Source organism: Dama dama, chromosome 23 (assembly GCF_033118175.1).
Source record: "Dama dama isolate Ldn47 chromosome 23, ASM3311817v1, whole genome shotgun sequence".
Classification (NCBI taxonomy): Eukaryota; Metazoa; Chordata; class Mammalia; order Artiodactyla; family Cervidae; genus Dama; species Dama dama.
In genome coordinates this window covers 51,822,050-51,849,418 of record NC_083703.1, presented here as the reverse complement: position 1 = coordinate 51,849,418, position 27,369 = coordinate 51,822,050, and the positions used below count along the sequence as shown (strand labels likewise).

Genomic DNA, 27,369 nt, shown 5'->3' with positions numbered 1-27,369 from the left:
GCTTGGAGTAGCTATATGACCAAATTCCAGCCAGAACTTCTGGATTGTATCCACAATGGGAATGAGTGTGCCTTTCATTTCACTTCCACTCTTCCCTCTTCTTGCTGGAAGGAGTATGAGGACAATGGGATCATTGTGAACTTCACAATCAAAAGCAACATTTTAGGGATGGAGAAAAACAAAAGAGAAGAATCCAGAGCTCCAACATCTTAAACCACCATAACATACCCAGACTAGTATGAGAGAGAAAAATCAAATTCTTTCATGTTGAAGTTACTGTATTTGGTCTTTTTAGAGCAGCCTAGCTTATATTCTAGTTACTATAGGGTGCCTTGACCAGCTTGTAATGATATAGAAAGCTCTTATATTCTAATCCATCCCAGAAATCCAAGGTGAGCTTGGAGGAAGATGTGAAGAGGTAGTGCATTGGAAGATAAATAGAGAAATGAGATCCAGAGAAGAGAGAAAGAGAAATAGACAATGTGATCAATTCATTTCTCTTCAGAGTTGCCCAGGGTCAACATCCTTATGGGTAGATTGAAGTTCACCACCACCTCTCATCACCCATTTTTCTTGGTGGTTGAAGCCAGGTCACAGAAAGTCAGATGCCACAGAGATGTTTTCAGAGGGAGTCAGGACCCAACGCTGCATTGTTCACAGGGCCTGGGTCATCACAGATTCTGGTGACTTCCTCCTCCTAAAGGCAGGAAATGCCACAGGTCAGCTCAGGGGCAGAGCCCAGCATGAGGTCCAAGATGTGGCTGCATCAGGATCAATGAGCTTCCCACCAAGAAAACTGGTCACTGGAGGACTCTGGGAGCAGTCATCACCTGACCTCTAGCTCTGGAGAGCAGTCCTCCAAGTCCCCAGCCCTGGGTATGGGTCCCCAGGGGATCGGAGAGTGTGCATGGCTGAAATGTGCCTGGGAGCCCTGGCCCGCCAAATGGATTATCTACAGAAGGGGACACACCATGGGAGAGGGGAAACAGACTTTCACCCCTGCTCAGGTGATGGGCAGAATCAGGAGTGAGGAATAGAGACCCTAAAACCCAGGTGGGGTCCTGTGTTGCAAGATGTGTCCTGGAAGTAAAGGCGATGCTGCTCAGTTCAGAATGCTGCTCCAGTTATTCAGGCAGCCATGCAGCAAGCCCGTGACTGCTCTGCCCTACTCAGAATATGGCTCCCACTGTCTTCCCAGAGGGTGCTGGGTCTCTGCTGTCTCTCCAATCTCCCCCAGCCCCAAGCACTGTCCTATAAATGAGAATAATCTCTCGGTGCTAGTCCCGCAGTGCTGGTTAGCCAAGTACTGTGTCTGCATGTGCCCACATGGTGAATGGATACCTGCATGGTTTCCTTCTGAGAAGTCATCTCCACTGAATTTTCACATTCTCTCAGCTTATGAAAATGCCTCCTTCTGCAAGGACAAGAGTAGACTCAGAGAGCCTCTCTCCTCCCCCGCCTACCCCCGTTCCATCCCCCCACCCGTAAGCTTACACCCTGCTCCCTACACAGATTGTGGGGGAGATTTGGGGAGAGTAGGCTACTTGATCTTTCTTCCTCTCCAGTCCTTTCTTCAGCAGTGAGAGAGCAGAGACAAGGAAAGAAGAAAACTATAGAAAGGTAGATTTAGAGACAATTTTAGACAGGCTTCCCAAATTTGGAGCAAGGGGAAGGAGAGGGACAGGCTAGAAAGTATGGAGCTTGTGAATTTGGTGGGAGGGACATGGGGGAAGGATGAGGTTACTCTGCTCACCTTCTAGTTCCAGACTCACCTCCAGGTGTAGCAGGCCACCAGGCCCAGCAGTAGGAAGAGAAAGCCAGCCAGCAGCCCCAGGACCCAGAGGAGCTGCTGGAATAGCTGCAGGCGGTGCAGGGCTGTAACATGAGGTGAGGCTTAGGGGGTGGCTGTGGCTCCAGGCTTCTGATCCTCCCTCCCAAACTGACTCCCCCAAGATGAAACTTATTTTAAGTTCTAGTTTCTCTCGGAAATTTCCCCATGCCAAGGAGTTTCAAGCAATCAGTCTAGACTAGACAAGCAGAAGGGATTCTGGAAAGACCTCAGAAGGAAGCCTCTGGACCTGAGAACTGGGCCTTTGTGCAGAACGGCCTAGGAGATAGGGTGGGAGCTCTCACCTCTGGTTCCAAAGTAGGCGGCCGCAGAGGCAGAGCCCAGGGCATTAGAGGCGGAGCATACATAATCCCCCTGGTCACTGGGCCTCAGCTCCTCTATGACCACCCTCAAGGCATTGGGGGTGACTGAGACATGGATGTGTGGCTTGGCAGGAGCAACCTTGGACTGGCTAGAGGCCACCAGCCGACTGCCGAGGTGGAGGGTCAGGCTGGCCAGGGGCTCACTGTCTACTCGGCAGTCCAGAATGCCTTGGATGCCACCCTCAGGCTCCACAAAAACCGTCATCGTGGGTGTCTCGGGGGGATCTGTAGGAAGACAGGGAGTGTGGTGACTGCAGAAACAACTACACAGTTCCTCCCCTCCTTGTATCCCACGCAAGGCGACTGCTGCTCCTTCCATTAAGAGGTAGAGCTTGCTTCCTCACTCTTTAAGTGATTGCCTTTGAAGGCAGAAGTGACTTTGTGTGACTTCAGGGCTAGACCTCAATGGGCCTTGCAGCTTCTGCTCTCCTTGGAAAACAACCATGTGGAAGCCCAGGCCGGCCTGCTGGACACATGAGGCCCAACCGACAGCCCACTCCATTTGCCAGCCAAGAAGGTGAAATAACAGCAGCCACATGATGTAAGACCAGCAGAACTGCTAGCCCAGCCCAAATTTCTGGCCCATAGACTTGTGAGCAAATAAAAGTGGCTGTCCTTTTAAGCACTAGGTTTTGGGGTGGCTTGTTACACAGCAATAGCTGACAAATACAGTGTGGGGCCCTTGCGAGGAATAAAATAGGGGGCTAAGGTTGATGAGGGCTTACTGTGTGCCAGGCACTCTGCGTGCTCTACCTCCTGGACCCCTCACAAGGAGAGGGGACTTACATTTTACAGATAAGGAAACCGAGGCAGAGAGGCACAGGATCACACACCAGTCAGTGGGGATCCTCTGACCCAGGACTCCATTGCTGTGAAGTCTTTGGTTTTTGCAGACAGAAGAGGAGGAAGACCTGAAACGGGCATGTGAGATGTGGGGAGACTGAGGCAGGGGGAGGATGTGAAGGATGTGACACTCACAGAGCACCCGGAGGGTAACTGGAGCAGAGGCGGTGGCCCCAGTGGGGAGCTCAGCCTGGCAGTGGTACATTCCAGCTTGGTTGCGGGCCACGTGGGTGAAGGCGAGGGTGGGTACAGGCTCTGTGTGTAGCTGCCGGCCATTCCAGAACCAAGTGAAGGTGGAGTTGCCCATGAGCCCAGGGCCACCAGGGAGGTGACAACTCAAGTTCAGTGCTGTGCCCTCAGGCACATCTAGCCCTGGCTCGGCCACCACATGCACACCTGCAGGACCAGACGTGGTTGGGGTCTGTAGACCTGTGGGAGCTGCAGCCTCTGGCTTGTCCTCTGTGCATAATATGGGATCTGGATCTCCAAAGGTGGGACTGTGTCTCCCCCATCAGACTGCGAACAAGGTTACCTCTCCTCCTTGCCCTGGGGACTTCTGGGGCAAAGCGGTGCCTCCCTCTCTCATCAATTCAGGCTTTTTGATGGATGAGGCTCAGATTGAACTCCCCAAGGATGGGTCTGCACCTTGTCCCTCAAACTGAGCTCCCCGAAGGTATGATTGGACCTGTCCTCCCATTCCCAGTTTCCCCAGGGCAGGTCTGTGCTCCCACCCACAGTCTGGGCTCTCTGAGGGCAAGGTTATGTCTCCCCTCCACCCATGCTCCCCTTGAGATGTTGCCATACCTCCACCCACCTCTCTTGTAGGGAGCTCTCCAAAAGCCAGGCTGTTTCTACCCCTCAGGCTGAGCAACCCCCCACCAGTGGGCACTGTTCCTCTCCATCAGGTCAGGCCAGCCAGCTTCTTCTTGTGGGAGCCCCACCCCTCAGACAGACTCAGACCCCACAGCAACGGCGCCCTTCCTGCCTCCTGGCCAGCTCACCTGCCTGCAGCTGCCCCATGGTGGTGCTGACCGAGCCCAGCAAGTTGCGAGCTGTGCAGACATAGGTGTCCTCGTCTCCTGAGGGCACAGCTTGCACTCGCAGCCGCAGGGCATTGCGGGCCACCTGGACATGGCCTGTCTCCACTGCCAAGCCATGGATGCCGTTGCTGGTGGCCAGAACTTTGCCATTGCGGGCCAGGGTCAGCTCGGCAGGTGGTTCACTGTCCACGGTGCACTGTACCACAGCCATGGGGCTGGTCCTTGAGTCCCAGAAGGAGGACACAGCGGGGTCCCGGGGGGCATCTGGATTGTGGAGCAGGGCGGAGTTGAGGGTCTTGCTTGGAAACCCTGTGCTAGCCATTGCCCACCTGCCTGGCATTGGTGAGGCTGAAGCCTCTGGGAAAATGGTCACTTCTGGGGAGTGACAGCTTCTCAGGAATCCTTTGGGCAGATTCCTCCAGGCAGGGCTCAGAGGAATCTTCCCTCATCCTCTGTGTCTTTCCCCAAGTGTCCATTCCCAGGTTCAGTCCTGTGCAGCCTTGTGCCCACCTGGACTAGGGCCCAGAAGCGCCCTCCACCCACCCTGGGCACCCCCAGGCAAGGACCCTTGCTTACAGAGGACATGCAGCGCTGTGGGCCGGGAGCTGCGTGTACCCTGGGCATCCCGGACCTGACAGGTATAGGCTCCTGCATGAGCCCGTGTAACCACCGGGAAAGAGAGCGAGGCCTCTGGCCCCTCCTGCAGCCAACGGCTGTTGTGGTACCAGGCGTAGAGGGCAGGTGGGCGGGCAGCAGGGTCTTCACAGCTCACTGTGACAGGGGCCCCCTCGGGCACAGCAGTGGACGGAGCCAGGGTCACTTGCACACCTGTACCAAAAAGACAGGGTCAGCTGGGTCCAGCGAGACACCATAGCTGATCCCACCCCTGGCTAGGCCCTGCCTCACCCTCTAGCCGCAGTTCTAAGGATGTGTTGACCTGACCCAGAGGACTGCGGGCCGAGCAGCTGTAGAGACCCTCATCGCTGGGCCCGGGCTCCCACAGCTCCAGCTGCAGGGTATTGGGGACGGAGGCTGCGGTCGAGGAGGCCAGGAGGCGGCCAGCATGGCTGAGGACCAGCTGGGCAGGTGGGCGGCTGTCCACGGTGCACAGCACCAGGGCAAGCTGCCCGCCACGGCTCTCCAGGAGATAGGTCAGGCGCAAGCTGCGGGGTGCATCTGTGATGCAGAAAGGCAGAGGAGTTCAGCGCACACAGTGGTAAGGAGGCCAGTTTGCAGGTGGCATTCAAAACAGGAAGGCTTTGGCTCCCTGCCCCCAACGGCCTCCACTTGCCCAACCTGGGGCACTGCTCCTCTGCCCCCATACCCCCCCAACTCTATTGCTCCTTGGCCAGTACTAGGTACAGCTGGGTACTGAGCTCCTGGGGTAGATGACTGTGGGACTCGGCCGTGCCCTGATCCCCACAAGCTGTTATTGCTTCCTAAGCTCCACCCTGCCTCCAACCAGACTCACAGAGGACATCCAGGGTGACGGGCCTAGAGAGACGGAGTGTCTGGCCAGGGACCAACACGCCACATCTGTAGGAGGTGGCATCCATGACCGTGACACTGGGGAGGGCGATGGAGTGGGCAGTATCTGGGCGCTGTTGCCCATCTTTGTACCACGTGTAGGTGGGCTGGGTCACGTGAGTGGTCCATACAAGGCAGGTCATGTTCACCAGCTGCCCCTCCTGCACGGTGGCTTTGGGCCACACCTGCACACTCACAGCTGGAGACAGAAGAGGGCACAGGGACATCAGGGAATACTGAAGGCTGTGGAAAGCAAGCCTTCTGTAGGGTGGGCAGCCTCTCAGCCTCTGGGAGGCACAGGTGACCCACCTGTAAGTGAGGCTCAGAGATGGAGCTTGGGCGACAGCTCATCACCTGTCAGGTGGTCCCCAGCAGAGCTCTCCCTGGAGTGCCCTGAGCCCTCCCTGACCCTGTTGGAGGACCACCTGGGAGAACCCAGGCCTCAAAAGCCCTGCTGTGGTTTCTCCTTGAGTGACCCCTGTCTGATTAGTTTTATCCCCTGGGCATCCATGTAAAATTCTGCTTTTAAAAAAGGTTCTTCAGTGAAAACCAAGTTTGGAGACTGCTGCCCTCAAGAAGAGTGGGAATGTAGACTGTCCTATGTTCAGGCCTCCTGCCTGTGTCTCAGGCTTCCAGAACCCTCTCCAACCTCCTCGTCTCTTAAAAGAGCTACCCACTCACACCCCCATTCTGACCTTGGGCATCAAAGGTGGCTGAGGCCGAGGCCTGGCCCAGGGCATTGGTGGCCTCGCAGGTATAGACGCCTTCATCCTCCAGCACTGCATTGCGAATCTCCAGGCGCAGTGTGTTGGGGGCCACCGCCACCTGTAGCCGGGGAGAGCTGGCCACAAGCTCCCCACCTCCTTGCAGGGTAGAGGTCACGAGGCGGTCCCCGTGAAGCAGTCGTAGCTGGGCTGGAGGGTCACTCTTCACACGGCACAGGAGGAGGCCCAGTCGCCCAGGGCCTGTGTCCATGAGGGTAGTGAGTGTGGCCTGGCGAGGGGCATCTACACAAGGCAGATGATGGTCAGGGTCTGACCAGGTGGTCCCTCATCTAGGACTCTCTCGGAAGTAGAGTCCAGGATCCGGGGCTCAATATCCCCTTCCCCAGTCATGCGCTTGGCTCCCTCCTTCCCCAAGAAACGTGAATGGGATCAAAGTGCTTACAAGACACATGGAGGCTGACCGGGGCTGCCAGGTTCGTGGTGGCTGAGCCAGGAGCCTGGGCTTGGCAATGGTAGGCCCCAGCTTGGCTCAAAGTTATGGCTGCAAAATGGATTTTGGCTGAGGTGGACTCCTGGAGGGGCTGGCCATCTCGATACCAACGGTATGAGGTCCCCTCCAGGACCCCTGTGGGTACTTGGCAGCTCAGGACCACAGCCTGGCCCTCCCGGAGCTCAGGCGATGGTGACACCCGGACCCAGGCTCCTGCAGGGAGAAACCAAGAGCAGGTGAGGGCCTTCCACCACACCCCTTCACAGCTGGGACTGCGTCTGTGGACACATGAGGACAGCAAGACCCCAACCCCATGTGCCAGAGCCACTGCTCATCCACCAGACCACTGCTGAGGGCCCGACTGCAGCTTCATGCCTCTTCCTCTCCTGCGCCCAACTCCCTTGCCCTGGTTCTGACCTGGCGTTCACTGCCCAGCACCTTGAGTTATGGTTTTGCTTTGTCAGTCATATCTCACCTACCACAGGGTAAGCCTCACCTGGGTACAACCCTAGTGCCATGCATAGCACCTGCACGTATTAGCTCTTGACAGATGTTGTTTTGACCTCATAAAGCACAGAAATGGTAGGGATTTAGGTCCAACCAAGGACCACGGTACTGATCATGAGCTGACCTCAGTATGGTGACCAACAGCTTGGAAGGGGAAATTAGCAGCTCTCTCTAGCCCATCTCTGCACCCAACTTCCAAGTAATGAGAGCCCAGGAACAGAAGACCAGGCAAAGGGCTGTCCCTGGTTCCCCCCAGGTTTGAGGCAGGAAGAGATCAGGGTGGGGGAGTAAGAAGGAAGGACAGCTAGAGTGGTAATTGAGAGCTCAGACTGTGCCAGAGACCAGCACTGAATTCATCCAGAGCTAGCAGGGTCCCCTCCTGGTCATGTGACCATGAGCAAGGCCCTAAATTTCTCAATTTCTTCGCCTGTGAAAAGGGTATGATAAATAGGATATACAGAACCAAGTCCCAGGGAAAATGTTCAAAAATTGATGTTTGTCACTATGGGAGGAAAAAAAAGTTTTTTTTTCCAGCATTATTGGTATTAACTTTGTTTTTTTCTGGCTTATTCACTTAGGCAGGATTATTACAGAAGAATATATACAGAAAGAGAAATGAAGAATATGGATATATTCATATATATATATGTGTAGTCAGACACAACTTAGCAACTGAACAGCAACCAACAATGTATATACAAATGTGATCATTATATGGGGCTTCCCAAGTGGCATAGTGGTAAAGAACCCTCCTGCCGAAAAATAAATAAATAAATAAACAAAAAACCCTCCTGCCAATGCAGGAGACATAAAAGATGTAGGTTCAATCCCTGCGTCGGGAAGATCCTCTGGAGGAGGAAATGGCAACCCACTCCAGTATTCTTGCCTGGAGAACCTCATGGACTGAGGAGCCTGGTGGGCTACAGTCTTTAGGGTCACAAAGAGTCCGACATGACTGAGTGACTTAACACATACATTACATATTCCATGTGTGTGCTAAGTCGCTTCAGTTGTGTCCAACTCTGCGACCCCATGGTCTGTAGCCTGCCATGCTCCTCTGTCCATGGGATTCTCTAGGCAAGAATACTGGAGTGGGTTGCCATTTCCTCCTCCAGAGGATCTTCCCAGCCCAGGGATCAAACCTGTATCTCTTGCATCTCTTGCATCGGCACGGGGATTCTTCACCACTAGCAACACCTGGTAAGCCCATATATTACACATCTCTATATAAATATGCAGAGTGGTCCCCAGGACATTTGGATGCACCACAGCTACAGAGGACACTCACCTCGGACTTGGAAGACAAGGGAAGTGTTAGCTGATCCCAGGGTATTGTTGGCCTCACAGCGGTAGCTGCCGGAGTCCTTAAGGCTCAAGTCTTGGACCTCTAGCTGCAGGAAGTTGGCAGTGTTTTTGGCCTGGAGGCGGCCACGGGATGGAAGCTGGGGCCCCGGGCTGGTGGCCAAGAGGTGCTCGCCATGGAACAGAGCCAGCTGGGCAGGAGGGCGACTGTCCACACTGCAGACAAACACAGCCGTGTGGCCCTGGTCCACATCCAGGAGAGCAGACAGCTTTGGAGGGTCTGGGGGGTCTGTAGAGACAGTGGGGAGCTCAGGCCAGCCCCTGCCCAGCTCACCACTTTTCAGCTGCCAGGCTGTCCTCCTCCAGACACGCAGTCCAGGCCTACACGCGCCCACACCCAAGCCATGTTCTTGCCTCCTCAAACCCAACCTCAGCCTTGTTTCCCCCAGACCACCTCCTCCACCCTCCAAGGGCCCAAATCCCCTTGCCTATCACCCACAGAGCACTCGCAGGACCACAGGGGTGGAGAGCTGGGCACCGGCCTCGGTGAGGATGCGGCAGGCATACAGGGCGGCATCTGTTCTGGCCACAGGCAGCAGCGTCAGGGTCTCTAGGGGGCCCTGTGCCCACAGGGCCCCATCCCGGAGCCAGGTGAAGTTGGCAGGGCCGCCAGCTTCCCGGCTCACCCTGCAAGTCAGGTTGGCTCCGGTGCCCTCCTGCAGCGTGTGTGACGGTGTGACGACCAGGACGGTGGCTGGAGAGCAGGCAGCACAGGCTTACTGAGACAGGCCTCAACCCTGACGGCTTCCCCCCCGGTCCCCGGGGTGAGCGGTCCTGCCTCCCCGTCTGGAGCAGGTGGGAAGGAGCCCCTCTGGGTGCCCACGGGGCAAGGGGAGCAAACTGAACTCGCTCTGCTGACAGGAGGTGGTTTCGCCCAATTGACCCTCCTCGGAGCTGGGGGTTGCAAATGAATAGGGTCCCAAGCACCAGCCCCTGACCCCAAGCGACCTGCTTCCTGTCCTGCCTCACCCTGGGCATTGAAGTTCGCTGAGGCAGAGGCGTTGCCCAGGACGTTGCTGGCCTCGCAGATGTACAAGCCTTCGTCCTCCAGCACCGGGTCTTCGATCTCTACCCGCAGCAGGTTGGGGGCTCTGGTAACCTTTGTGCGTGGGGAGCAGCTCCCGCAGGTGCCACAGCCGCCCCCTGATGGCAGGGCAGAGGCCACCACGCGGCCCCTGTGGAGCAGCCGCAGCTGGGCCGGGGGGTCGCTGTCCACACGACACAAGAGGAGGCCTCGCTGACCGGCTCCGGCGGTGTCAGGGTCCAGCTGGGCAGTGAACGTGGGTCGGCGTGGGGCATCTGGAGAGAGAAGAGTATGGGCACTATCCCACAGCCTCTGCCAGGCTCCCAGGGGTGCAGTCAAAGCTAGCTAGGCTCCCAGAACACGCTGAGCAAAGGCATGAACCCAGAGCTGCCACAAACAGCTGTGCAGACTGTGCATTATACAAGGACCACTGGACTGGGGTGGCAGGACCTCAGCCCATGCCCGTGTGCTCAACTATGCCTTAGCACTGGACTGAGTCTTCCCAGAGGAAGGAGGGCCTTTTTCTTGCTTAAACAGAACTAGAACTGTAGGGGCTAGCAGCCACCTTGCATAACCGCCATGTGCTCCTGGGCAGGGTACCTGCAGAGCAATCCCTGTGTGTCTTACGATCTGTGTCCTCTCTTCACACCCCCTCCCCTAAGACCCTGTCTGTCTCTTATGTCTGATCTCCAAGCCAGCTCCGAGGAGAACAGATAATGCCTAAATTGCCCTCCTCCTAGAAGTTTCTGAAGAGTGGGACCAAGACTCCTAGGTGATCTCACACTGAACACTAGAAAACCCCCAAGAGGTGACCGCTCTTCCTGACAGTCCCTGGACCTGTGTCCTGCACATGTTAGGGAAGGCGTGCTGGAAGCTGAGTGTGTCCTGAATGTTGGTCAGCCTCTCAGGAGCATCCACCCTTGACACGATGCAGGCCCTGTGTGGGGAGGCTCTGCCTTTGTGTCTGCACCTGTGAGGGTGCAACCTATGAGACGTGTCTATATATATAGGAGTAGGGTGTCCCAGGGCCCAGCCCCAGAGGATAAAGCTTGGACATGGTGTCCACGATGGGTCTGAGGCTAGAGGCAGAGCCCTGATGGGACTGGGATGGGGAAATGGGATGCCCTAGACTCAGTCTCCATATTTCAGCTAGGGTCGTCAGGTCCATGGTGCCCAGGTTCACGGCTGCCTTCCATCTGGACTCAGGGCAGGACAGAGTCAGGAGGGCCTGGAGGAGGGGGCTGATGGGCTCTGGTGGCTGATCTTCCCACAGCAGGCAGGGGCCGGTGGGAAGGCTACTCACAGAGGACAGTGAGGACAGCAGGTGAGGACAGCCCGCTGGTGCCATGGCCATCCTGGGCCCGACAGTGGTATGAGCCGGCATCAGTGCTGGAGACCACAGGGAGCAGAAGGCTGCTGCTGGGCCCTTCGAGAACCAGGGCCCCGTTCCGGTACCAGGAGAAGCGGGTGTCAGGCATTGAGCTCAGGCTGCTCCTACAGCTAAGTGTTACCGCCTGCCCTTCTGCCACTTCTGCTGCCGGGCTGATGAGGAGGCGGGCCACTAGTGGGAGAAGGAGAGAAGAAAGCTCAGCTCCCCTGCATGTCTGCAGCTCCATGCCACCCACTGCAGGAAGCCCTCCTGGGCTTCTCCCAACTCAATTATCAGGAGTTCTGAGCATGATAGCATCAGCTCTGTGAATCTCTTGATGATCAGAAGGGTTTGACCTTGAATGCCAATTCAGATCTATTGGTAGCTCACTGAAGCATGGTTGAGCAGGATTCTGGGCCAGATCCTAGGCCTATGTCAAATAGCTGGCTTGATCAATTAGCTACGTCTGCCTCAGAAGGAGGGAAGGGCAACATGTGCACCAAGACTCAGCCTCTCTATTTGGGCTTCTGCATCGGACTTCTACCACAGAGTCTGCCCCCAAATGTTCAGTAAATAAAAAACAAATGAATGTGCATTGAAAAACCCTGTAAGTTCAGAGTCAGAATGGATACAAAAGGAATAACTCAATCTGCCATGTTTCTCATTTTGCTTTGACTTATAGGAAACTCTGAGACTGGGATGACCTTATAGCTCAGATCTTTGATGTAATTTTTTTTCTAGCCAGCTAGGTCAGGCCCTCGGTTGAGCCCTCTCGGTTCTCAGGAGGAAGAGGCCAGAGCAGACCTCCTCCTCAGGCTCCTTCTACCAGCCCCAGTGGGATCATCTTACCATTGGCATGGAAGTCCAGGGTGGAGGATGAATTCCCAAGGGAATTGGTGGCTGAGCACGTGTACTCCCCACTGTCAGTTGGCCCCAGGTCTTGAATCTCCAGACGCAGGGAGTTTGGGGCAGAGTAGACACTGAAGCGTGGACTCTGGTCACCCTCTCCGGAAGTCGAGGCAAGGATGAGGCCCTCATGTGACAACACCAGAGTAGCCAGGGGCTCGCTGACCACAGAGCACTGGAGGATGCCCACCAGTCCTTCTTGAGTCTCCAGGAAGGCAGTTAGGTGTGGGGTGAGGGGTGGATCTGTATGGAGATGAGGCGCAGGCCTGTTACCCTCAACAGGGGCATTCCTGGATTTCCTCTTATAGCCTCTGACCCCTGCACCTACTTTGTCCTATGATGCCCTGGGAAAAGTTATTGACCCCAGCAACTCTATTTGTACCCAGACTGGGCAAATCATTCTGTCTTCCTAGTCAATCCTTGCAGTTACCCTGAGAGTGGGGATCCAGAGACTCCACTTTAATGGTGGGAAAACTGGTAAAGAAACCTGGCAGAGGACAGCACTGCACCAAATGATCCAAGTCCACACTCCCAGCAATGAGACAGGCTGACCCCACATGCCTCTTGAGGTGACACAGGGAGACAGACACAGAATCATGTCCGTGGTATCCCTGCCCAGGTGCGTGGGCTTGGTCTGCTCCATTCAGACCAATGCAAGGTGAGAATATCACAAAACAACTGACCTGTGCTCGTCAGGGTTCAATGTCAGGGAAGACAAGGAAAGACTGAAGAAAGGAGAATAAAGAGACTTGACAACTTAATGCAAAGCAAGATCCTGAATTGAATCCTAAACCAGAAAAAAAAATTACCATAACGGACATTATTGGGCCAACTGGTAAAATTTAAACATGGATTGTAAATTAGATAATGATCTTGTATGAATGTTAAGTTTCTTGACTACATGCAATTGTTGTACTGTGGTTATACATGAGAATGACCCTAGGAAATACATGCAGAGAAATTGAGGAGTAAAGGGCCATTATGCCTGAGGAATATAAATGGATAGATAGATTATGTGTTCATGTATACATATAGAGGGCATATGTATATACACATGTGAATAGAGTGTATATGTAGAGAAAATGTGTGCAACTGTGCACACATATACATGCTTCTGTATACACACACATATATGTATGTGAGTACATATATACACACATGTATAATATATTGTTAGAAAGAAAATCAAATGTTAAAAAATGGGAATCGAGGTTAAAAGTATATGATAATTCTCTGTATTTTTCTTGCAACTTTTATATTTGAACTTATTTCAAAATAAAAAGTTGTTTAAAATAGGACACTGAGGCCTGGGGAATTCAAAGCCTTGCCCAGATGTGAGCTCAAGGGCACCCCGGCCCAGGACCCCAGCCCTCCTGCAGGGGCTCTAATCTTTGGCCTGGCTCCCAGCTCCAGGGCCCTCGTCCCCACCACTTACGGCGGACCACCACGCTGACTGGGTCAGAGCGCTCTCTGCCCTGGGCATTCTGCACCTCACAGAAGTAGAAGCCTGTGTCGGCCCTGGTGACTGAGTGCAGCTGGAGGATGTGACTGTGGGTGTCCTTCATCAGGTCGTGGTTTTTGTACCATGTGTAGCGCAGATCCTTGGGCGCTTCTTTCGGCGTGTTGCAGGTCAGGGTCACAGTCTGGTTCTCCAGAATCGAGCCTGCTGGGCTCACCTGGACCTCAGCCACTGTGGGGGCAGGAGAGAGCTCACTGAGGGATACTCGGGTGACTTCCAGGCCCCACCTCTCAGGGTTGCAGCCTAAACCTCTGCACACTGTACGCCACACCCCTCTGAGGAGGAGCCTCCTGGACTGGCCATGCACCTCTTTGCCCTGTTCACTGCCAGGGAGGCTTGTCACCTGTCAGAAGCCAAGCCAGAACTCCACACAGGCATCCCAGGAGGCATCTTGGCCTCGTTTCCCTCAGCCCCCATGGCCTGGATGCCTCCCTACCCTCTGGTTAAGACCCAGGCTCACCCAGGACTCACTGAAGATGTGGAGGCTGACAGGAGGTGAGACCGAAGAGCCCACGCCATTCCCAACTTCACAGGTGTAGACGCCAGCATCAGCCCAGGCTGCCCGGGGCAACTGTAGTACACGACTCCGGTTTTTGAGGTGCGTCCCATCCTTGACCCACTGCACGGAACTGACCTGAGGGTGGCTGCTGCTCACCTGGCAGGTGAGTGTGACCAGATCCCCTGGAAGGATGTTCCGCCCCGAGGGGCTGAGGAGGATTTCCACACCCTTGGGGGCATCTGCAAGGCATGACAGGGGTTGTCGAGGATGGTGCCCAGGGAAGGCAGGGGCATTTTTCCACTTCCATTTCAACACTCTGCCCTAAGGAAGCCCACCCAGATAAACTGGAACTCCCATTAGTCCGCTGTCCAGGGCAGGCACTGGCCGCACGTTGTGAGGAAGGCTGCTCCTGTCCTTCTCTACTGACGGCTTGATACCGTGATGCTTGGCATAGCATTCAGCCTACACTGCCTTCAATGGCTTTCTGCCCCATGACACGTCCATTGCCGTCTCTTCTATCTGAGGGCCATGGGCACACTGCTTGCTTTAGCGGCTTGTGGCAGCTGCTGGCAAAGGACAAACCACCTAAAGCAAGGGCTAAAGGCAGAGTCAAATTCTCTCTGAGAATGGTTAACTCATTTGTTGGGAGATGCCAACGATACAAAGAAACTGCATTTCTTTAAATCTTGTTCTAAAGCCTCTCTCTATGTAACTATGCTAATAAAAGCTAATATTTTCAGGAGTTCCCTGATTGCCTAGTAGTTAGGACTCTGGGCCTTCACTGCTGTGACCCGGGTTCAGTCCCTAGTCAGGGAACTGAAATCTCACAAGCCATGCAGTTCAGTCCAGTTCAGTTCAGTCGCTCAGTCGTGTCTGACTCTTTGCGACTCCGTGGACTGCAGCATGCCAGGCCTCTGTCCATCACAAACTCCTGGAGTTTACTCAAACTCATGTCTACTGAGTCGGTGATGCCATCCAACCATCCCATCCTCTGCCGTCCCCTTCTCCTCCCGCCAAAGCAAGCCATGCAGTGTGGAAAAAAGAAAAGAAAAAAAACTAGTATTTTCAAGTCCTTAATCTATGTAACTATGAAAATAATAGAAACTAATATTTTTGCATGCTTTTAATTTTCATAACTATCCTGTGAGATAAAATGTATTTATTATTACCTCCACTACAGAGAGGTGGTGAGAAAACAGAGGCTCTGAGAGGCAAGTAACTTGCCCAAAGTTTGCCCATCTAGTCATGGTGAAGCCAGCAGCCTGATGCCTATGTACGGCAGTTGTTCTAGAACAGCCTGCCCGTCTTTACTGTGATGGGAAGACGCATAATCAAGTGAAAACTTGGAATTCCTCCCACTGTCTCTTTGCCATATCCAAGTGTTCCCCTGGTTATGGAGTGTGAGTGGCAGGAAAGGGATGAACCCTGGCTTCCTCCTCCTCCTCCAGAGCTGGTCTAAATCCCAGGGCCCCTACTGCCCAACCCCCAGTTCTCTGGCTGAGTCGCCCCTTCCCTGCCCAGCCTAGCTTCAGGGACTGGAAGTGGAGGGAGCCTTTCAATACTACTCTTGAGGCTTAGCAGTCTCTTTCCACCTGCTCCACCCTGGAGGTCCAAGCACAGCCTGGCTATTTCTACAGGCCCAAAAGGGATGGTTTCCACTGGGGAACCACAGATGTGTATGAGCTCAGTAACAAGGATGTGCTACCCAGCCCGCCCACCACGCTCACTCACACTGCACTTGGAGGTGAATCTCGTGTTGAGTCCTACGGTTGGCTGCCGAGAGCTGGCAGCTCAGGGTGTGGCCATGGTCCTGCCAGGACAGGGCCATGTGGAGGGTCACCAGGTGGTGGATGCCCGTGGGCTCAAGCTTCTGGAGTGTGGAGGTGGTGGAGCGGGCAGGGTCCTGGCCTTGCCACTGCAGGGTGACTGGCTCCTGCAGGCACGCGTAAGGAGTGGAGCAGTTGAAGTCCACCTCCATGCCCTCACGCAGCTCAGCCGGAGAGGCAATGGTGGGCATGATGAGCTCCTCTGAGGACAAAGACAGGAGGCTGGGGGCTCCCCTTCACCGTACCTGAGACCTCCTGCCCTGGAGACCTCAGCCCGGGGCACGGGACTTCAAGGGGAAGGAGAAAGCCAGGGGTTCACTGGGGGCAAATGCCAGGGGGCACAGGGCTGGGCTGGAACTGCAGCCAAGATTGGGGCTGGGCTTGGGTTTGGGTTTAGGACCAGGGCTGGGGCTGTGAGCCAGTGGGGCCAGGAGCAGCCTGGAGCCCCTTCCGGCTGGTGACCCTGCTCTCACCTGTCACGGTGACTGTAGAGCCTTTGACATCTACCCAGCGGTTGCCCTCGCTGATCTCAAAGCGGAAGTTGTAGGAGCCCGAGTCCTCGAGCTGCAGGTCCTTCAGTAGCAGGTTGCACACTCTGAGCTCAGGATCCCCCACCAGCTGGGCGCGGCCTTGGAAGCGGGCCTGCACCAGCTCGGGGTTTGTAGAGTGACTCACTACCTGCCGTTTGCCAGAGTAGTCATAGTACCAGATGGTTGTGATGCCGTGGGGCACATTCACACTGGCAGGGAAGCTGAAGGTGCAAGGGATGACGAGGCAGGACCCCTTCATACCCTGCACGGTGTCGGGACTGGAGACGCCCCACGAGGTCAGGTCTGAGGGTGAGGTAGGACAAGAAAGAGTGTAATGCAGGCCTGGGGTCATGCTTTGCCCCCCAGAAGGTATTCCAGACGCACTCTCAAATCCTGCCCTGCCCCCAGCAATGCAACCCCTCTGGGCACCTCAGAGAGGGTCCCTGTTCCCTGTCACTGCCTCCTCACGCCCTCCTTCATCCTCAGCAGCTAAACCTGTGACCAGACACAGTTCAGTCTGCCCAGGCCAACAGAGGCTGGACTCGCCGAGGCCAGGCCCTGCGAGAAGGAAAAGGCCAGCAAAGCTTACCTGCTGGGATGGGTAAGGCCAGGAAGAGGAGCTGGAGCAAGAAGTCCATAGCAGGTTCTCACGCTGGTTCTGTTGCCTATGAGGTGGGTGAGCACTGTGCTTGGCACACAGGGGTCTCCTAGGGAACCTCGGTCTCAGAGCCTGCTGGGATGCCAGTTCTGTTTCCCCACACACTATGCTGGCTGACCCAGTGAGAGGGCAGGGCAGCTACCAGTTGGGATCCAGAAGCCCATGTTCCCAGCTCACGCTGTGTCCAGGAATGCCTTCACTTTGTGGCCCCAGAAAATCCTCTGTCTGTCGCTTGGCCCCACCCTAAGTTCTGCTTTCCCAGCCTCTTCAAAGATGAACAGCTGTTTCTCTATTTCCCCCACTTCCTTGCCCCCTCCCTGCTGCCCAAGTCACCAGCAACTGGAGGTCAGAGAGGCACAATGACTTACTCCAAGGCATCCAGCAAAAATGATGGTTTCTTACTTGAGATTTGTCTCCCTACCACCAGTCTTACCAGTTGTAGACCATAATGGAGTTTGAGCACTTAGAAAACTGTAGACTTCAAGAGTCCTCCCTTGCTCAAAAACCTACTATGGGTCCCCATTGCCCATGAAATGTGGCTCCCTACATCCCCGAAAGGCCTTCCTTTCCTACTGCCAGTTCTGCCCCCATTTACTGTTCCCCTGCGATCAGTTCCCACCCTGGGGCTGGTCGTGTCTGCTCACAAGCTCTCCAGCTATCCAGCTCTGGCCTCACCACAAATGATCTTTACCTGTTGAAATCTTATTCAGTCTTCAAAGTGGCTTCTAGCTGAAACTTTCCCTTTGGGGTCTCTAGCCACCCTAGAGCCATTTCTGTATTTACCTTGTTCTTTGTAGCTGTGAGCACCCATTTCTCAGGATTTGGGGCTGAGGACATGTGTCCTGCCCCAGTGCAGAGCCCCTCGCCCCCTGCAGCAGTGGGCAAGAGAAGAGTGTGGTCCTTGAAGGTTTAGAGTTCATGGCAGGGCAAGTCTGGTATGACAGGGGAAACAAGAACCCCGCGTGACATATAGCTGACAAACAAGAGATATATGCCTACTGTATGCCATGCGCAGGAAGGCAGGCCCTTCACCACAGAGTGCCTCTGGAACCATAAAACTGTTAGAAGAAAACAGGTGAAAATCTTCATCACCTAGTAGCAGGCAATGATTTCTTAAGCATGACACCAAAAGCAAAGCAACAAAAGAAAAAATAGATAAATTGAACTCGATCAAAATGAAAAATGTTTTTTGCATCAAAGGATACTATCCAGAGAGTGAAAACTCAACCCACAGAATGGGAGAAAAATACCTGCAAATCATATAGCTGATAAGGGATTAACATCTGGACTATATAAAGAACTCCTATAATTTAACAACAACCCCCCCCCAAATAACCTAAATTTGAAAAAATGTGCTGAAAGCTTGTAGAGACATTTCTCCAAAGATGATGTACAAATGGTCAACAAGCCCATCAGAAGATACTCAACATCAGTAGTCATTGAAAGTGAAAGAAAGTGAAGTCGCTCAGTCGTGTCTGACTCTTTGAGACCCCATGGACTGTAGCCTACCAGGCTTTTCCGTCCATGGGATTTTCCTGGCAAAAGTACTGGAGTGGGTTGCTATTTCCTTCTCCAGGGGATCTTCCTGACCCGGAATCGAACCCGAGTTTCCCGGATTGCAGGCAGACAATTTACCCTCTGAGCCACCAGGGAAGCCCCTCATTAGGGAAAGGCAAATCAAAACCACAGTGAGCTACCACTTCACACTGTAAACAAACAAACAAGACCAGAAAATAACAAATGTTGACGGGGCTGTGGAGAAATTGGAAGACTCGTGTACCATTGGTAGAAATGTGAAATGGTGCAGCCCCTTTGGAAAGTTTTGTGTTTCCTCAAAAAGTCAGACATAGATTACCATATGATCCAGCAACTTCACTGCTAGGTATAAACCCAAAAGAATAAAAAATAGGGCCTTAAACAGATATTTGCACACATGTTCCCAGCAGCATTACTCATAATAGCCAAAAAGTAGAAGCAACCCAAGTGTCCATCAACAGATGAATGTGATATATCCACACAACAGAATAGTATTCAGCCATAGAAGGAATGAAATTCTGACACATGTTACATACATGGGCAAAACTTGAAAACGTGTTACATGAAATAAGCCAAGCACAAAAGGGCAAATATTATATGAATCCACTTGTATGAGATATGTAGAATAGGCAAATTCGTAGAAAGTAGAATAGAAGTTACCAGGGCCTGGAAAGAGGAGGGATGGAGGAGTTAATGTTTAATAGGTACAGAGTCTCTATTTTGGATGATGGAAAACTTCCGGAAATAGATAGTAATGATGGTTACACAGTAGTATGAACATACTTAATGCCATCGAATCGCATACTTAAAAAATAGTTAAAACAGTAAACTTTACCACATACACATACAAAACCCATATTGTCAACTTTGCAATCTTCCTTGGCCCTAAATGCTGACCCTGCAGAGTGAGGGGAAGGGCCTGGGGAACCTGGAAGTAGGGACAGGAAACTCATGATATCTTCCGGTCCCAAGTCCATCTGTCTCAGGGATGGGGCCCAGCTGATTCTGGTGGCTACCAGAGGGCACTCCTGGGGAGAGGCTGAACAGAGCCTGGAGAGGCGCTGCGTTGCCTGTGAGGATGACTAGCCAAGTGTGAAGAGAGGAGGGATGTCCTTAGAGGGAGCACAACAAAGGCAAAACTGTGGGAAGAACAGGCAGAGCCCTGTTCCTCAGGAGACTGAGGCCCCTGGCTAGGCCGCTCCTGCAGGCAGGTCTGGTCATTGCTGAGGCCCAGTGGCCTGTCCTCAGTCTTTTGGGCAGTCCTAGTCCTGCTCCTCTCCCTGGAAGATGTACCCACACCCTTCCCACCTGGTCCTTGGCTTGTGCTGGCCCAGGCTGGGCCCCATGACCTGGGTGCAGCGTCCTAGAAGCCCCGGGTGCCCAGGGCCACACTGAGCATCAGGGTCAGCTCCTCTACAGCTGGGACACCACCAATGTTCATATTGTCCCCAGCTCCCCTGCTGCTCCCATTTGGGGCCCTGGAAAGAGGAATGCTGAAGCTTCAGGATAAATGGTGGGATTTTAGACACACTGACCCCAGAATGGAGCAGGGGTTTTTGAGAGGACCCTTTCTAGAACCACCCGAAGTCATTTCCTGTAGATGTCACCTATACTTAGCCCAGTCCCAATAACCAAGGGGTCAGTCCCACCAGAGTCCAGCTTATTGGTTCAGCTTATTCTACCCCAAAGACCAGCCTCAGCCCAGAGAACTTTCCTGGAAAAAAAGAAAGGGCATGAAGAGCCCCAGGAAGGGAGCTCCTTGACCCAGTTAAAAGCCTGGTGTTGACAGGGAGGTGTCCCTAGGGCTCGGGTTAAGTGGGGTGTCCTGGTGGGCACCTAGCACCTCCTGATGGTAGATGGATGAATGCTGCTCCTGGGAAGGGGTGGCTATACTGGGGACAGGAAGCACTGTAGCCCTTGGGCAATGACCATTTGGGAGAGCACAGCTCCAGGGTTCATCCTAGAATCTCCAAGCCTTGGACCCTCTGAAGACAGGGTTTAAAGTCCCACTCCTCTGAACTGATAGACACTACACAGCACTGGGTTGGGGTGTATGGCACATGGGGGACACCCATGTTTGCTCAAGTGAGTGGGTAAGTATGAGATCAAGTGTCCCAGGACATCTGGGAGGGCGACTAGGGCCACAAGTCCCTGATTTCTGATCCCAGAAGCCAAGTTTGGCCTGGGGAAGAAAGGACAAAGGCAGTTTCATTGTAGGCAGCTGTGCGTGGGTTCAGGATTCAGTTTCTATTTCCCAGTACCAGAGCTTCTCCCAACTTCCTTATTCAAGCTGGAGAAGGAGGGAAAGAGGGTGACCAAGCCAGTTTCAGTGCTCTGCTCAACAGGTCAGAAAGCAGGTTCAGATGGGCGATTCCGGGAATACATTGTCTTCATAATAATGGAAAGTCCCAAACAAAGGCCATTTAACTCGGAAAACCACATTATCCATAAATGAGGTCTATCAGCTTTGAAATGGGTAGTAGATGTGTCACATTTCTTTCCTTAATCTGGCTGTAAATGCCCTTAGCCTGAATGCCCATTCCATCAAGCTATGCTGGATGGTGCAGGGGGGCCTTCGCTCAGATGAATGAAGTGGTAATGAATGAAGAAAACTGAGGGGAAGGTGAGGGTTGGGCTGCAGTTGGTTTGAGGTGAAAGTGATGGTTAGGCTGAGTTTTGGAATGGAATTAGTCTTGGCATGGAGGTGAGAGTGATGGGGTTGGGTGAGGGTGCTGGTCAGGCCTGGGGCTGGATGGAGATGATGGTTACTAAATGGTTGGGGATGGGATGCAATGGAGGGTGAGGTAGGGGTGGAATAAGTACCAAGGCTGGGCGGGGCAGGAGTCAGGGTTAGATGGGGGTTGGGATATGAGTTGGGGAAACTTTGGTGTTGTGCAAGCCTTTGGGTTATGAGCGTATCTTTGTCTTGGGCTTGGACACCCAGGTGTCCTCCCCCAAATCCCAATACAGCCCTGCTCCCAAGCCTCAGCTCGTCCTCTAGGCCAAGGGATGGGAGTACCTGCTCCACAGAGGGACAGGGCTGCAGAGCTGGTGAACCACAGGTGAGGAGGACATGGGGGAGGGCCAGGAGCTCAAAGTGCTGCTGTCTCTCCAGGAGAGGAGACCCAGCTCGGGGTTGCTTCCTCTTTTCCCAAAGCCTCAGCTCCACTGCCTGCCCTGGAAGCTAATCGGGGAGGAAGACCAGTCTTGCACAACATCAAGACCGGAAAGACCTCTCAGGCAGGGGAAGACCCCAGCAAGGCCTGCGACTCTGGGACTTGAGCAAGCAGATGTGGAACCTTGGGCCTTTTTGCGTGGGAGGGGGCTTCCTCTCAGGCAAAGTGGGAACTTAGGGGTCCTGGTCACCAGCCACAGCCATACTCCTCTCTTTGGGGACCACTTGGCCTTTTTAGGGAATTTGAGAGAGGAGGAAGGGAGCGTTCTGCACACTGTTTTCCTCCTGACAAAAGAGGAGACAAGTCTGTCTTGGGGTAGGGGAGCGTGACAAGGCACCCAGACCAAGGTGTTGATTTTCCAAGTCCTTTGGGACCTTCCCAGTACCCCCTTGCACCTGGCTATTCTGGAGACAAACCTCTGAGAAGCAGGCTCTAGATGTGAGGGATGCACAGGCCCCAGTCTCAAGCTAGAAGAGTATTTCTAATCCCTCTTCCTTTCCCCACTGTCCCTCCCACCATGTGTCCCCATGGGATTTCAGCAGCACCCCCACCCCTGCTAAAGCAGAAGAGGAAAGATCTTGCCATGGTTGTGATGCTGTCATGCATGATAACAGAGCCCGTTTTATTGAGGATCCACTATGTGCCAGGGCTTCCCTGGTAGCTAAGTTGGTAACGAACCCGCCTGCCATGCAGGAGACCCTGATTCGGTTCCTGGGTTGGGAAGATCTACTACAGAAGGAATGGGCTACCCATTCCAATATTCTCAGGCTTCTCTGTTGACTCAGATGGTGAAGAATCTGCCTGTAATGCGGGAGACCTGGGTTGGGAAGATCCCCTGGAGAAGGGAACGGCTACCCACTCCAGTACTCTTGCCTGGAGAATCCCATGGACAGAGAAGCCTGGCCAGCTGCAGTCTATGGGGTTGCAACAAGTCAGACATGACCAAGTGACTTTCACTTCACTTCACTTCATGTGTCAGGCACTTAGGGTATAGGGCAGATATTAATTAATTGCTCCAAACAATCTTGGATACAAGTGACAATACATTTCTTTGTTTCACAACTCAAATGTAATTCAGCTCAGCCCTAGCCTATCTGTAGTGGTGGGGAGCCCAGCCAGATCAGGCTGTTTATACTCTGTGGGCAAACCCACACATGCAAGTCAAAAGCAACATTGAAACCTTGAATCAGGAGGGACCCAGGATCTCAGGTCTCAGTGGCCCAAAACAGATGTCTCCTGACATTCTACCCTGAAATCCTCAGGTCCAGAGAGATTGAACTCTATTGCTCTGTCCTTATTGTAGCCCTTGTGTACACCTTTAAAAAAATGTATCTATTTGTTTATCTTAGTGGGTGGGGTCTTTGATCTTTGTTGCAGCATGTGGAATCTAGCTTCCTGACCAAGGATTAAACCTGGGCCCCCTAATTTGGTAGCTTGGAGTCTTAACCACTGGACCACCAGGTAAGTCCTGTTCATTTCCTGTTTTGACATTTTTTGAAGCAATCTCATTGCCTCCTTCTCCAACACCAACATAAGACTTGTGGGCCCAGAGACCCCCTAACTCTAGGCCTCTGTGAGTGTGGCTTATCAGCCCCAATCCGTCAGTTGACTCTAGACTACACATATCTACCCCACAGCGCCATGGTGGGTAAAGCGTTCTCCTCCACCCCTTGATTTTGGACTTAGCCATGTAACTTACTCTAGCCGATAGATGTGAGTGAACACAACACAAACATAGTAATGAAGTGTACTTGCATAGTTGGCCTTGCTGTCTTAGATTTCTGCCATTGCCAAGCAGAAACTCCAGCTAACCTTCGGGGACAAAGAGGATGAGAGACATGTGGAACAGGCCTGAACCAAACCCACAGGCCATGCATCCAGTCAGTCAGACCTCAGCCAACCTGTCAGATCTATGTATTTATTGCTGGAATCCACTGAGAATTCTGTGGTTGTGCGTTAGCTACAAGGGTAAACTGATACAAGGTCTAAGTCTCAATAGCACAGATTACCTTTCCTTAGGGTAGGGAGAACAAAGACTTGTCTGCTTTGCCTGGTCACGGAACATGACCTTCCTGTGTTTTCCAAGTCCATAGTTGCCAAAACAAATTTTAAAATAAAAAATTCTTCAGTAATTTCTCAATAGGTCTCACTGTTACACATATTTTTAACTTTCACAAACACTCTGTGAGGTAGGCACTATTAGTCTCATTCTAGATGTGAGAATCAAGACTTGGGGATGTGGGATATTTGTCCAAGATAAAAGTTTTTGGCTACAGAAAAATAAGACCTCACCAAAGAGATAAATTTCTCTTTGTATAAAAAAAATAAGATCTCACCAAAGAGATATATTTCTCTTTGTATAAAGGGCTTCCCTGTAGCTCAGATGGTAAAGAATCTGCCTGTAATTCAGGAGACCTGGGTGAGATTCCTGGCTCGGGAAGATCCCCTGGAGAAGAGAATTGCAACCCACTCCAGTATTCTTGCCTGGAGAATCCCATGGACAGAGGAGCCTGGTGGACTATAGTCCATGGGGTCGCAAAAGGTCGGACACAACTGAGAGACTAACACTACTACTACTGAAGAGATATATGGGCTTCCCAGGTGGCGCTAATGGCAAAAAATCTTCCTGTGATGCAGGAGTCCTGGGTTCCATCCCTGGGTTGGGAAGATCCCCTGGAGAAGGGAATGGCTACCGACTCCAGTATTCTTGCCTTAAGAATTCTGTGGACAGAGGACCTTGGAGGGCTACAGTCCATGGAGTTGCAAAGAGTCAGACACAACTGGGCAACTAACAAAGAGATATACAGATGGAAAATAAGCATATGAAAAGATGCTCCACATCAGTGTCATCAGAGCAATGCAAATTAAAGCAAGAATGATGGGACTTGCCTGGTGGTCCACTGGTTAGGACTTTGCACTTTCACTGCCAAGGGCTAGGGTTCAATCCCTGGTCAGGAAATTGAGATCCTCCCAGACCATGAGTCTCCACTAAAAACAAACAAATTAACAAACAAAAAACTCCCACAATGAGATACCACTGTTCTGTTCTATCACTAAGTCGTGTCTGACTCTTTGCACCCCATGGTCCGGAGCATGCCAGGTTTCCCTGTCCTTCACTGTCTCCCAGAGTTTGCTCACACTTATGTCCATTGAGTCAGTGATGCTATCCAACCATCTCATTCTCCTTTGCCCCCCTCTCTTCCTGCCCTCAATCTTTCCCAGCATCAGTATCTTTTCCAATGAATTGACTCTTCACATCAGGTGGCCAAAGTATTGGAGCTTCAGCATTAGTCCTTCCAATGAACACTTAGGGTTGATTTCTTTAAAATTGACTGGTTTGAACTCCTTGCAGTCCAAGAGCCTCTCAAGAGTCTTCTCCAGCATCACAATTCGAAAGCATCAATTCTTTGACACTTAGCCTTTTTTATGGTCCAACTCTCATGTCCGTACATGACTACTGGAAAAATCTTAGTTTTGACTAGAGGGACATTTGCCCGCAAAGTGCTGCCTCTGCTTTTTAACATGCTGTCTAGGTTTGTCATAGCTCTCCTTCCAAGGAGCAAGCGTCTTTTAATTTCACAGTTGCAGTCACCATCTGCAGTGATTTTAGAGCCCAAGAAAATAAAATCTCTCACAGTTTGCACTTTTCCCCCTTCGATTTCCCATGAAGTGATGGGACTGGATGCCACAGTCTTTGTTTTTTGAATGTTGATTTTAAGCCAGATTTTTCACTCTCCTCTTTTACCCTCATCAAGAGGCTCTTTAGTTCCTCTTCACTTTCTGCCATTCGTGTCGTATCATCTGCATATCTGAGGTTATTGATATTTCTCCCAGCAATCTTGATTCCAGCTTGTGATTCATCCAGCCTGGCATTTTGCATGATGTACTCTGCACAGAAGTTAAATAAGCTGAGTGACAATATAAAGCCTTGTTGTACTCCTTTCCCAATTGTGAACCAGTCAGTTGTTTCGTGTCTGGTTCTAACTGTTGCTTCTTGACCTGCATACACATTTTGCAGGAGAGAGTTAAGGTAATCTGGTATTCCCAGCTCTTAAGAATTTTCCACAGTTCGTTGTGATCCACACAGTCAAAGGCTTTGTTGTTGTTGCTCAGTAGTTTAGTTGTGTCTGATTCTTTGAGATACCATGGACTGCAGCACCCCTTTATGGATCACAGCCTTGTCGTGGTGAAAGGACTTGCATAACTCAGTGTAGCTATGAGCCATGCCGTGCAGGACCATCCAAGATAGACAGTCATAGTGGAGAGTTCTGACAAAATGTGGTCCACTGGAGGAGGGAATGACAAACCACATCAGTATTCTTGTCTCAAGAACCCCATGAACAGTATGAAAAGCCAAAAAGAGACACCACTACATACCTATTAAAATGGCCAAAATCCAGGACACTGACAACACCAGGTACTGGTAAAGATATGGAGCAACAGAATTCTCATTTGTTACTGGTGGGAATGCAAAATTGTCCCTACCACAGCCATTTTGGAAGACAGTTTGGCAGTTTCTTATAAAACAAAGCATACTCTTACCATACAATCCAGCAATTGTGCCCCTTGGCATTTATAGAGCTGAACTGAAACCTGCACACAGATTTCTGTAGTAGTGTTATTCATATATGCCCAAAGTTAGTGGCAACCAGAATATCCTTCAGTAGATGAATGGATAAATAAACTGTAGCACATTCAGACCATGGAATTTTCTTCGGAGAAATGAATTATCTCTCAAGCCATGAAAAGACATAAAGTAATCTTAAAAATTCCACTTTATAATTAAACATATCACATCACAGACTATCCTAAGAATAGTAGATTCTAAAACAATAGAACACACCAGAATTGGGAAAGAACATGAGCAAAGACACCAAACAGTATTTTTTTAGTGGCAATACTTGAGATATAAAATCTTGGCTATGAAATTAAATCCTATTCAAAAATCCATTTATTCATAAACAAATGGCTATTAAGTGAATTTATTTCATGGCTTATGGTTCAGGCTTAGTAAAATTTTGATAATGCATTTTACTTTTGTTCTGGCATGAACAAGCTTAATTTTTTAAGTGAAAAGAAAAAAGCTTGGCTAAAAGTACAGAAAATGGAAAGTAACAGTGATTTAAATAAAATAGAAGTGTATTTCCCTCTCCTTCAAGTAAAGTGTTGGCATCCAAGGCTGATAGGGCAACTGCATGATCATTCTGAAATTAGACCCCCTCTTATTTTTCACTCTGCCCTCTTCAGTGGGTTGTTTTCACTCTTGGTTCAAAATGGCTGCTTGAGCTCGTCATTATATCTGTATTCCAGAAAGTAGGATGGAGGAAGAAACAAGGCAGGTCATGCCCCTTCATTTAAAGCTAATTCCTTATATTGTGCACTTCATTTCTGCTTATGTTGCACTAGCCAGAAATTAGACACATAGCCTTGTGTCTTTATTCCTGTAGATGATGTGCCCAGGTAAATATTGGGGACTGTTTACTAAGGAGTTGGGGAGGTAAAGTCCTGCTCTCATACAGAACAATTAGTGCCCTAATTCTTTTTTTTTATGTGTTTCTTTTTTTTTTTTTTTCATTTATTTTTATTAGTTGGAGGCTAATTACTGCCCTAATTCAATCATT

The 27,369-nt window shown here is 51.7% G+C and overlaps 1 protein-coding gene across 6 annotated transcripts; it reads right to left on the bottom strand.

Moving 5' to 3' along the window:
• Nucleotides 1–257: 257 nt before the first annotated feature.
• On the bottom strand, nucleotides 258–17,254 carry SIGLEC1 (sialic acid binding Ig like lectin 1). Of its 6 annotated transcripts, XM_061126699.1 has the most exons (21): nucleotides 16,968–17,254; nucleotides 16,322–16,681; nucleotides 15,754–16,050; nucleotides 13,995–14,261; nucleotides 13,440–13,694; nucleotides 11,948–12,247; nucleotides 11,033–11,290; nucleotides 9,675–10,004; nucleotides 9,145–9,399; nucleotides 8,632–8,934; nucleotides 6,789–7,049; nucleotides 6,317–6,628; nucleotides 5,566–5,820; nucleotides 5,001–5,270; nucleotides 4,671–4,922; nucleotides 4,056–4,358; nucleotides 3,190–3,450; nucleotides 2,134–2,436; nucleotides 1,773–1,875; nucleotides 1,342–1,414; nucleotides 258–697 (listed from the first exon to the last, which is right to left on the bottom strand). In XM_061126699.1, exons 1-21 carry the CDS (start codon nucleotides 17,014–17,016, stop codon nucleotides 623–625), a joined length of 5,142 nt encoding a protein of 1,713 aa, XP_060982682.1. In that variant the 5' UTR covers nucleotides 17,017–17,254; the 3' UTR covers nucleotides 258–622. The 6 variants fall into 6 exon arrangements, with proteins under 6 accessions (XP_060982682.1, XP_060982685.1, XP_060982684.1 ...); XM_061126702.1 differs by lacking the exon at nucleotides 2,134–2,436; XM_061126701.1 differs by lacking the exon at nucleotides 3,190–3,450.
• Between the last annotated feature and the right edge of the window lie 10,115 nt (nucleotides 17,255–27,369).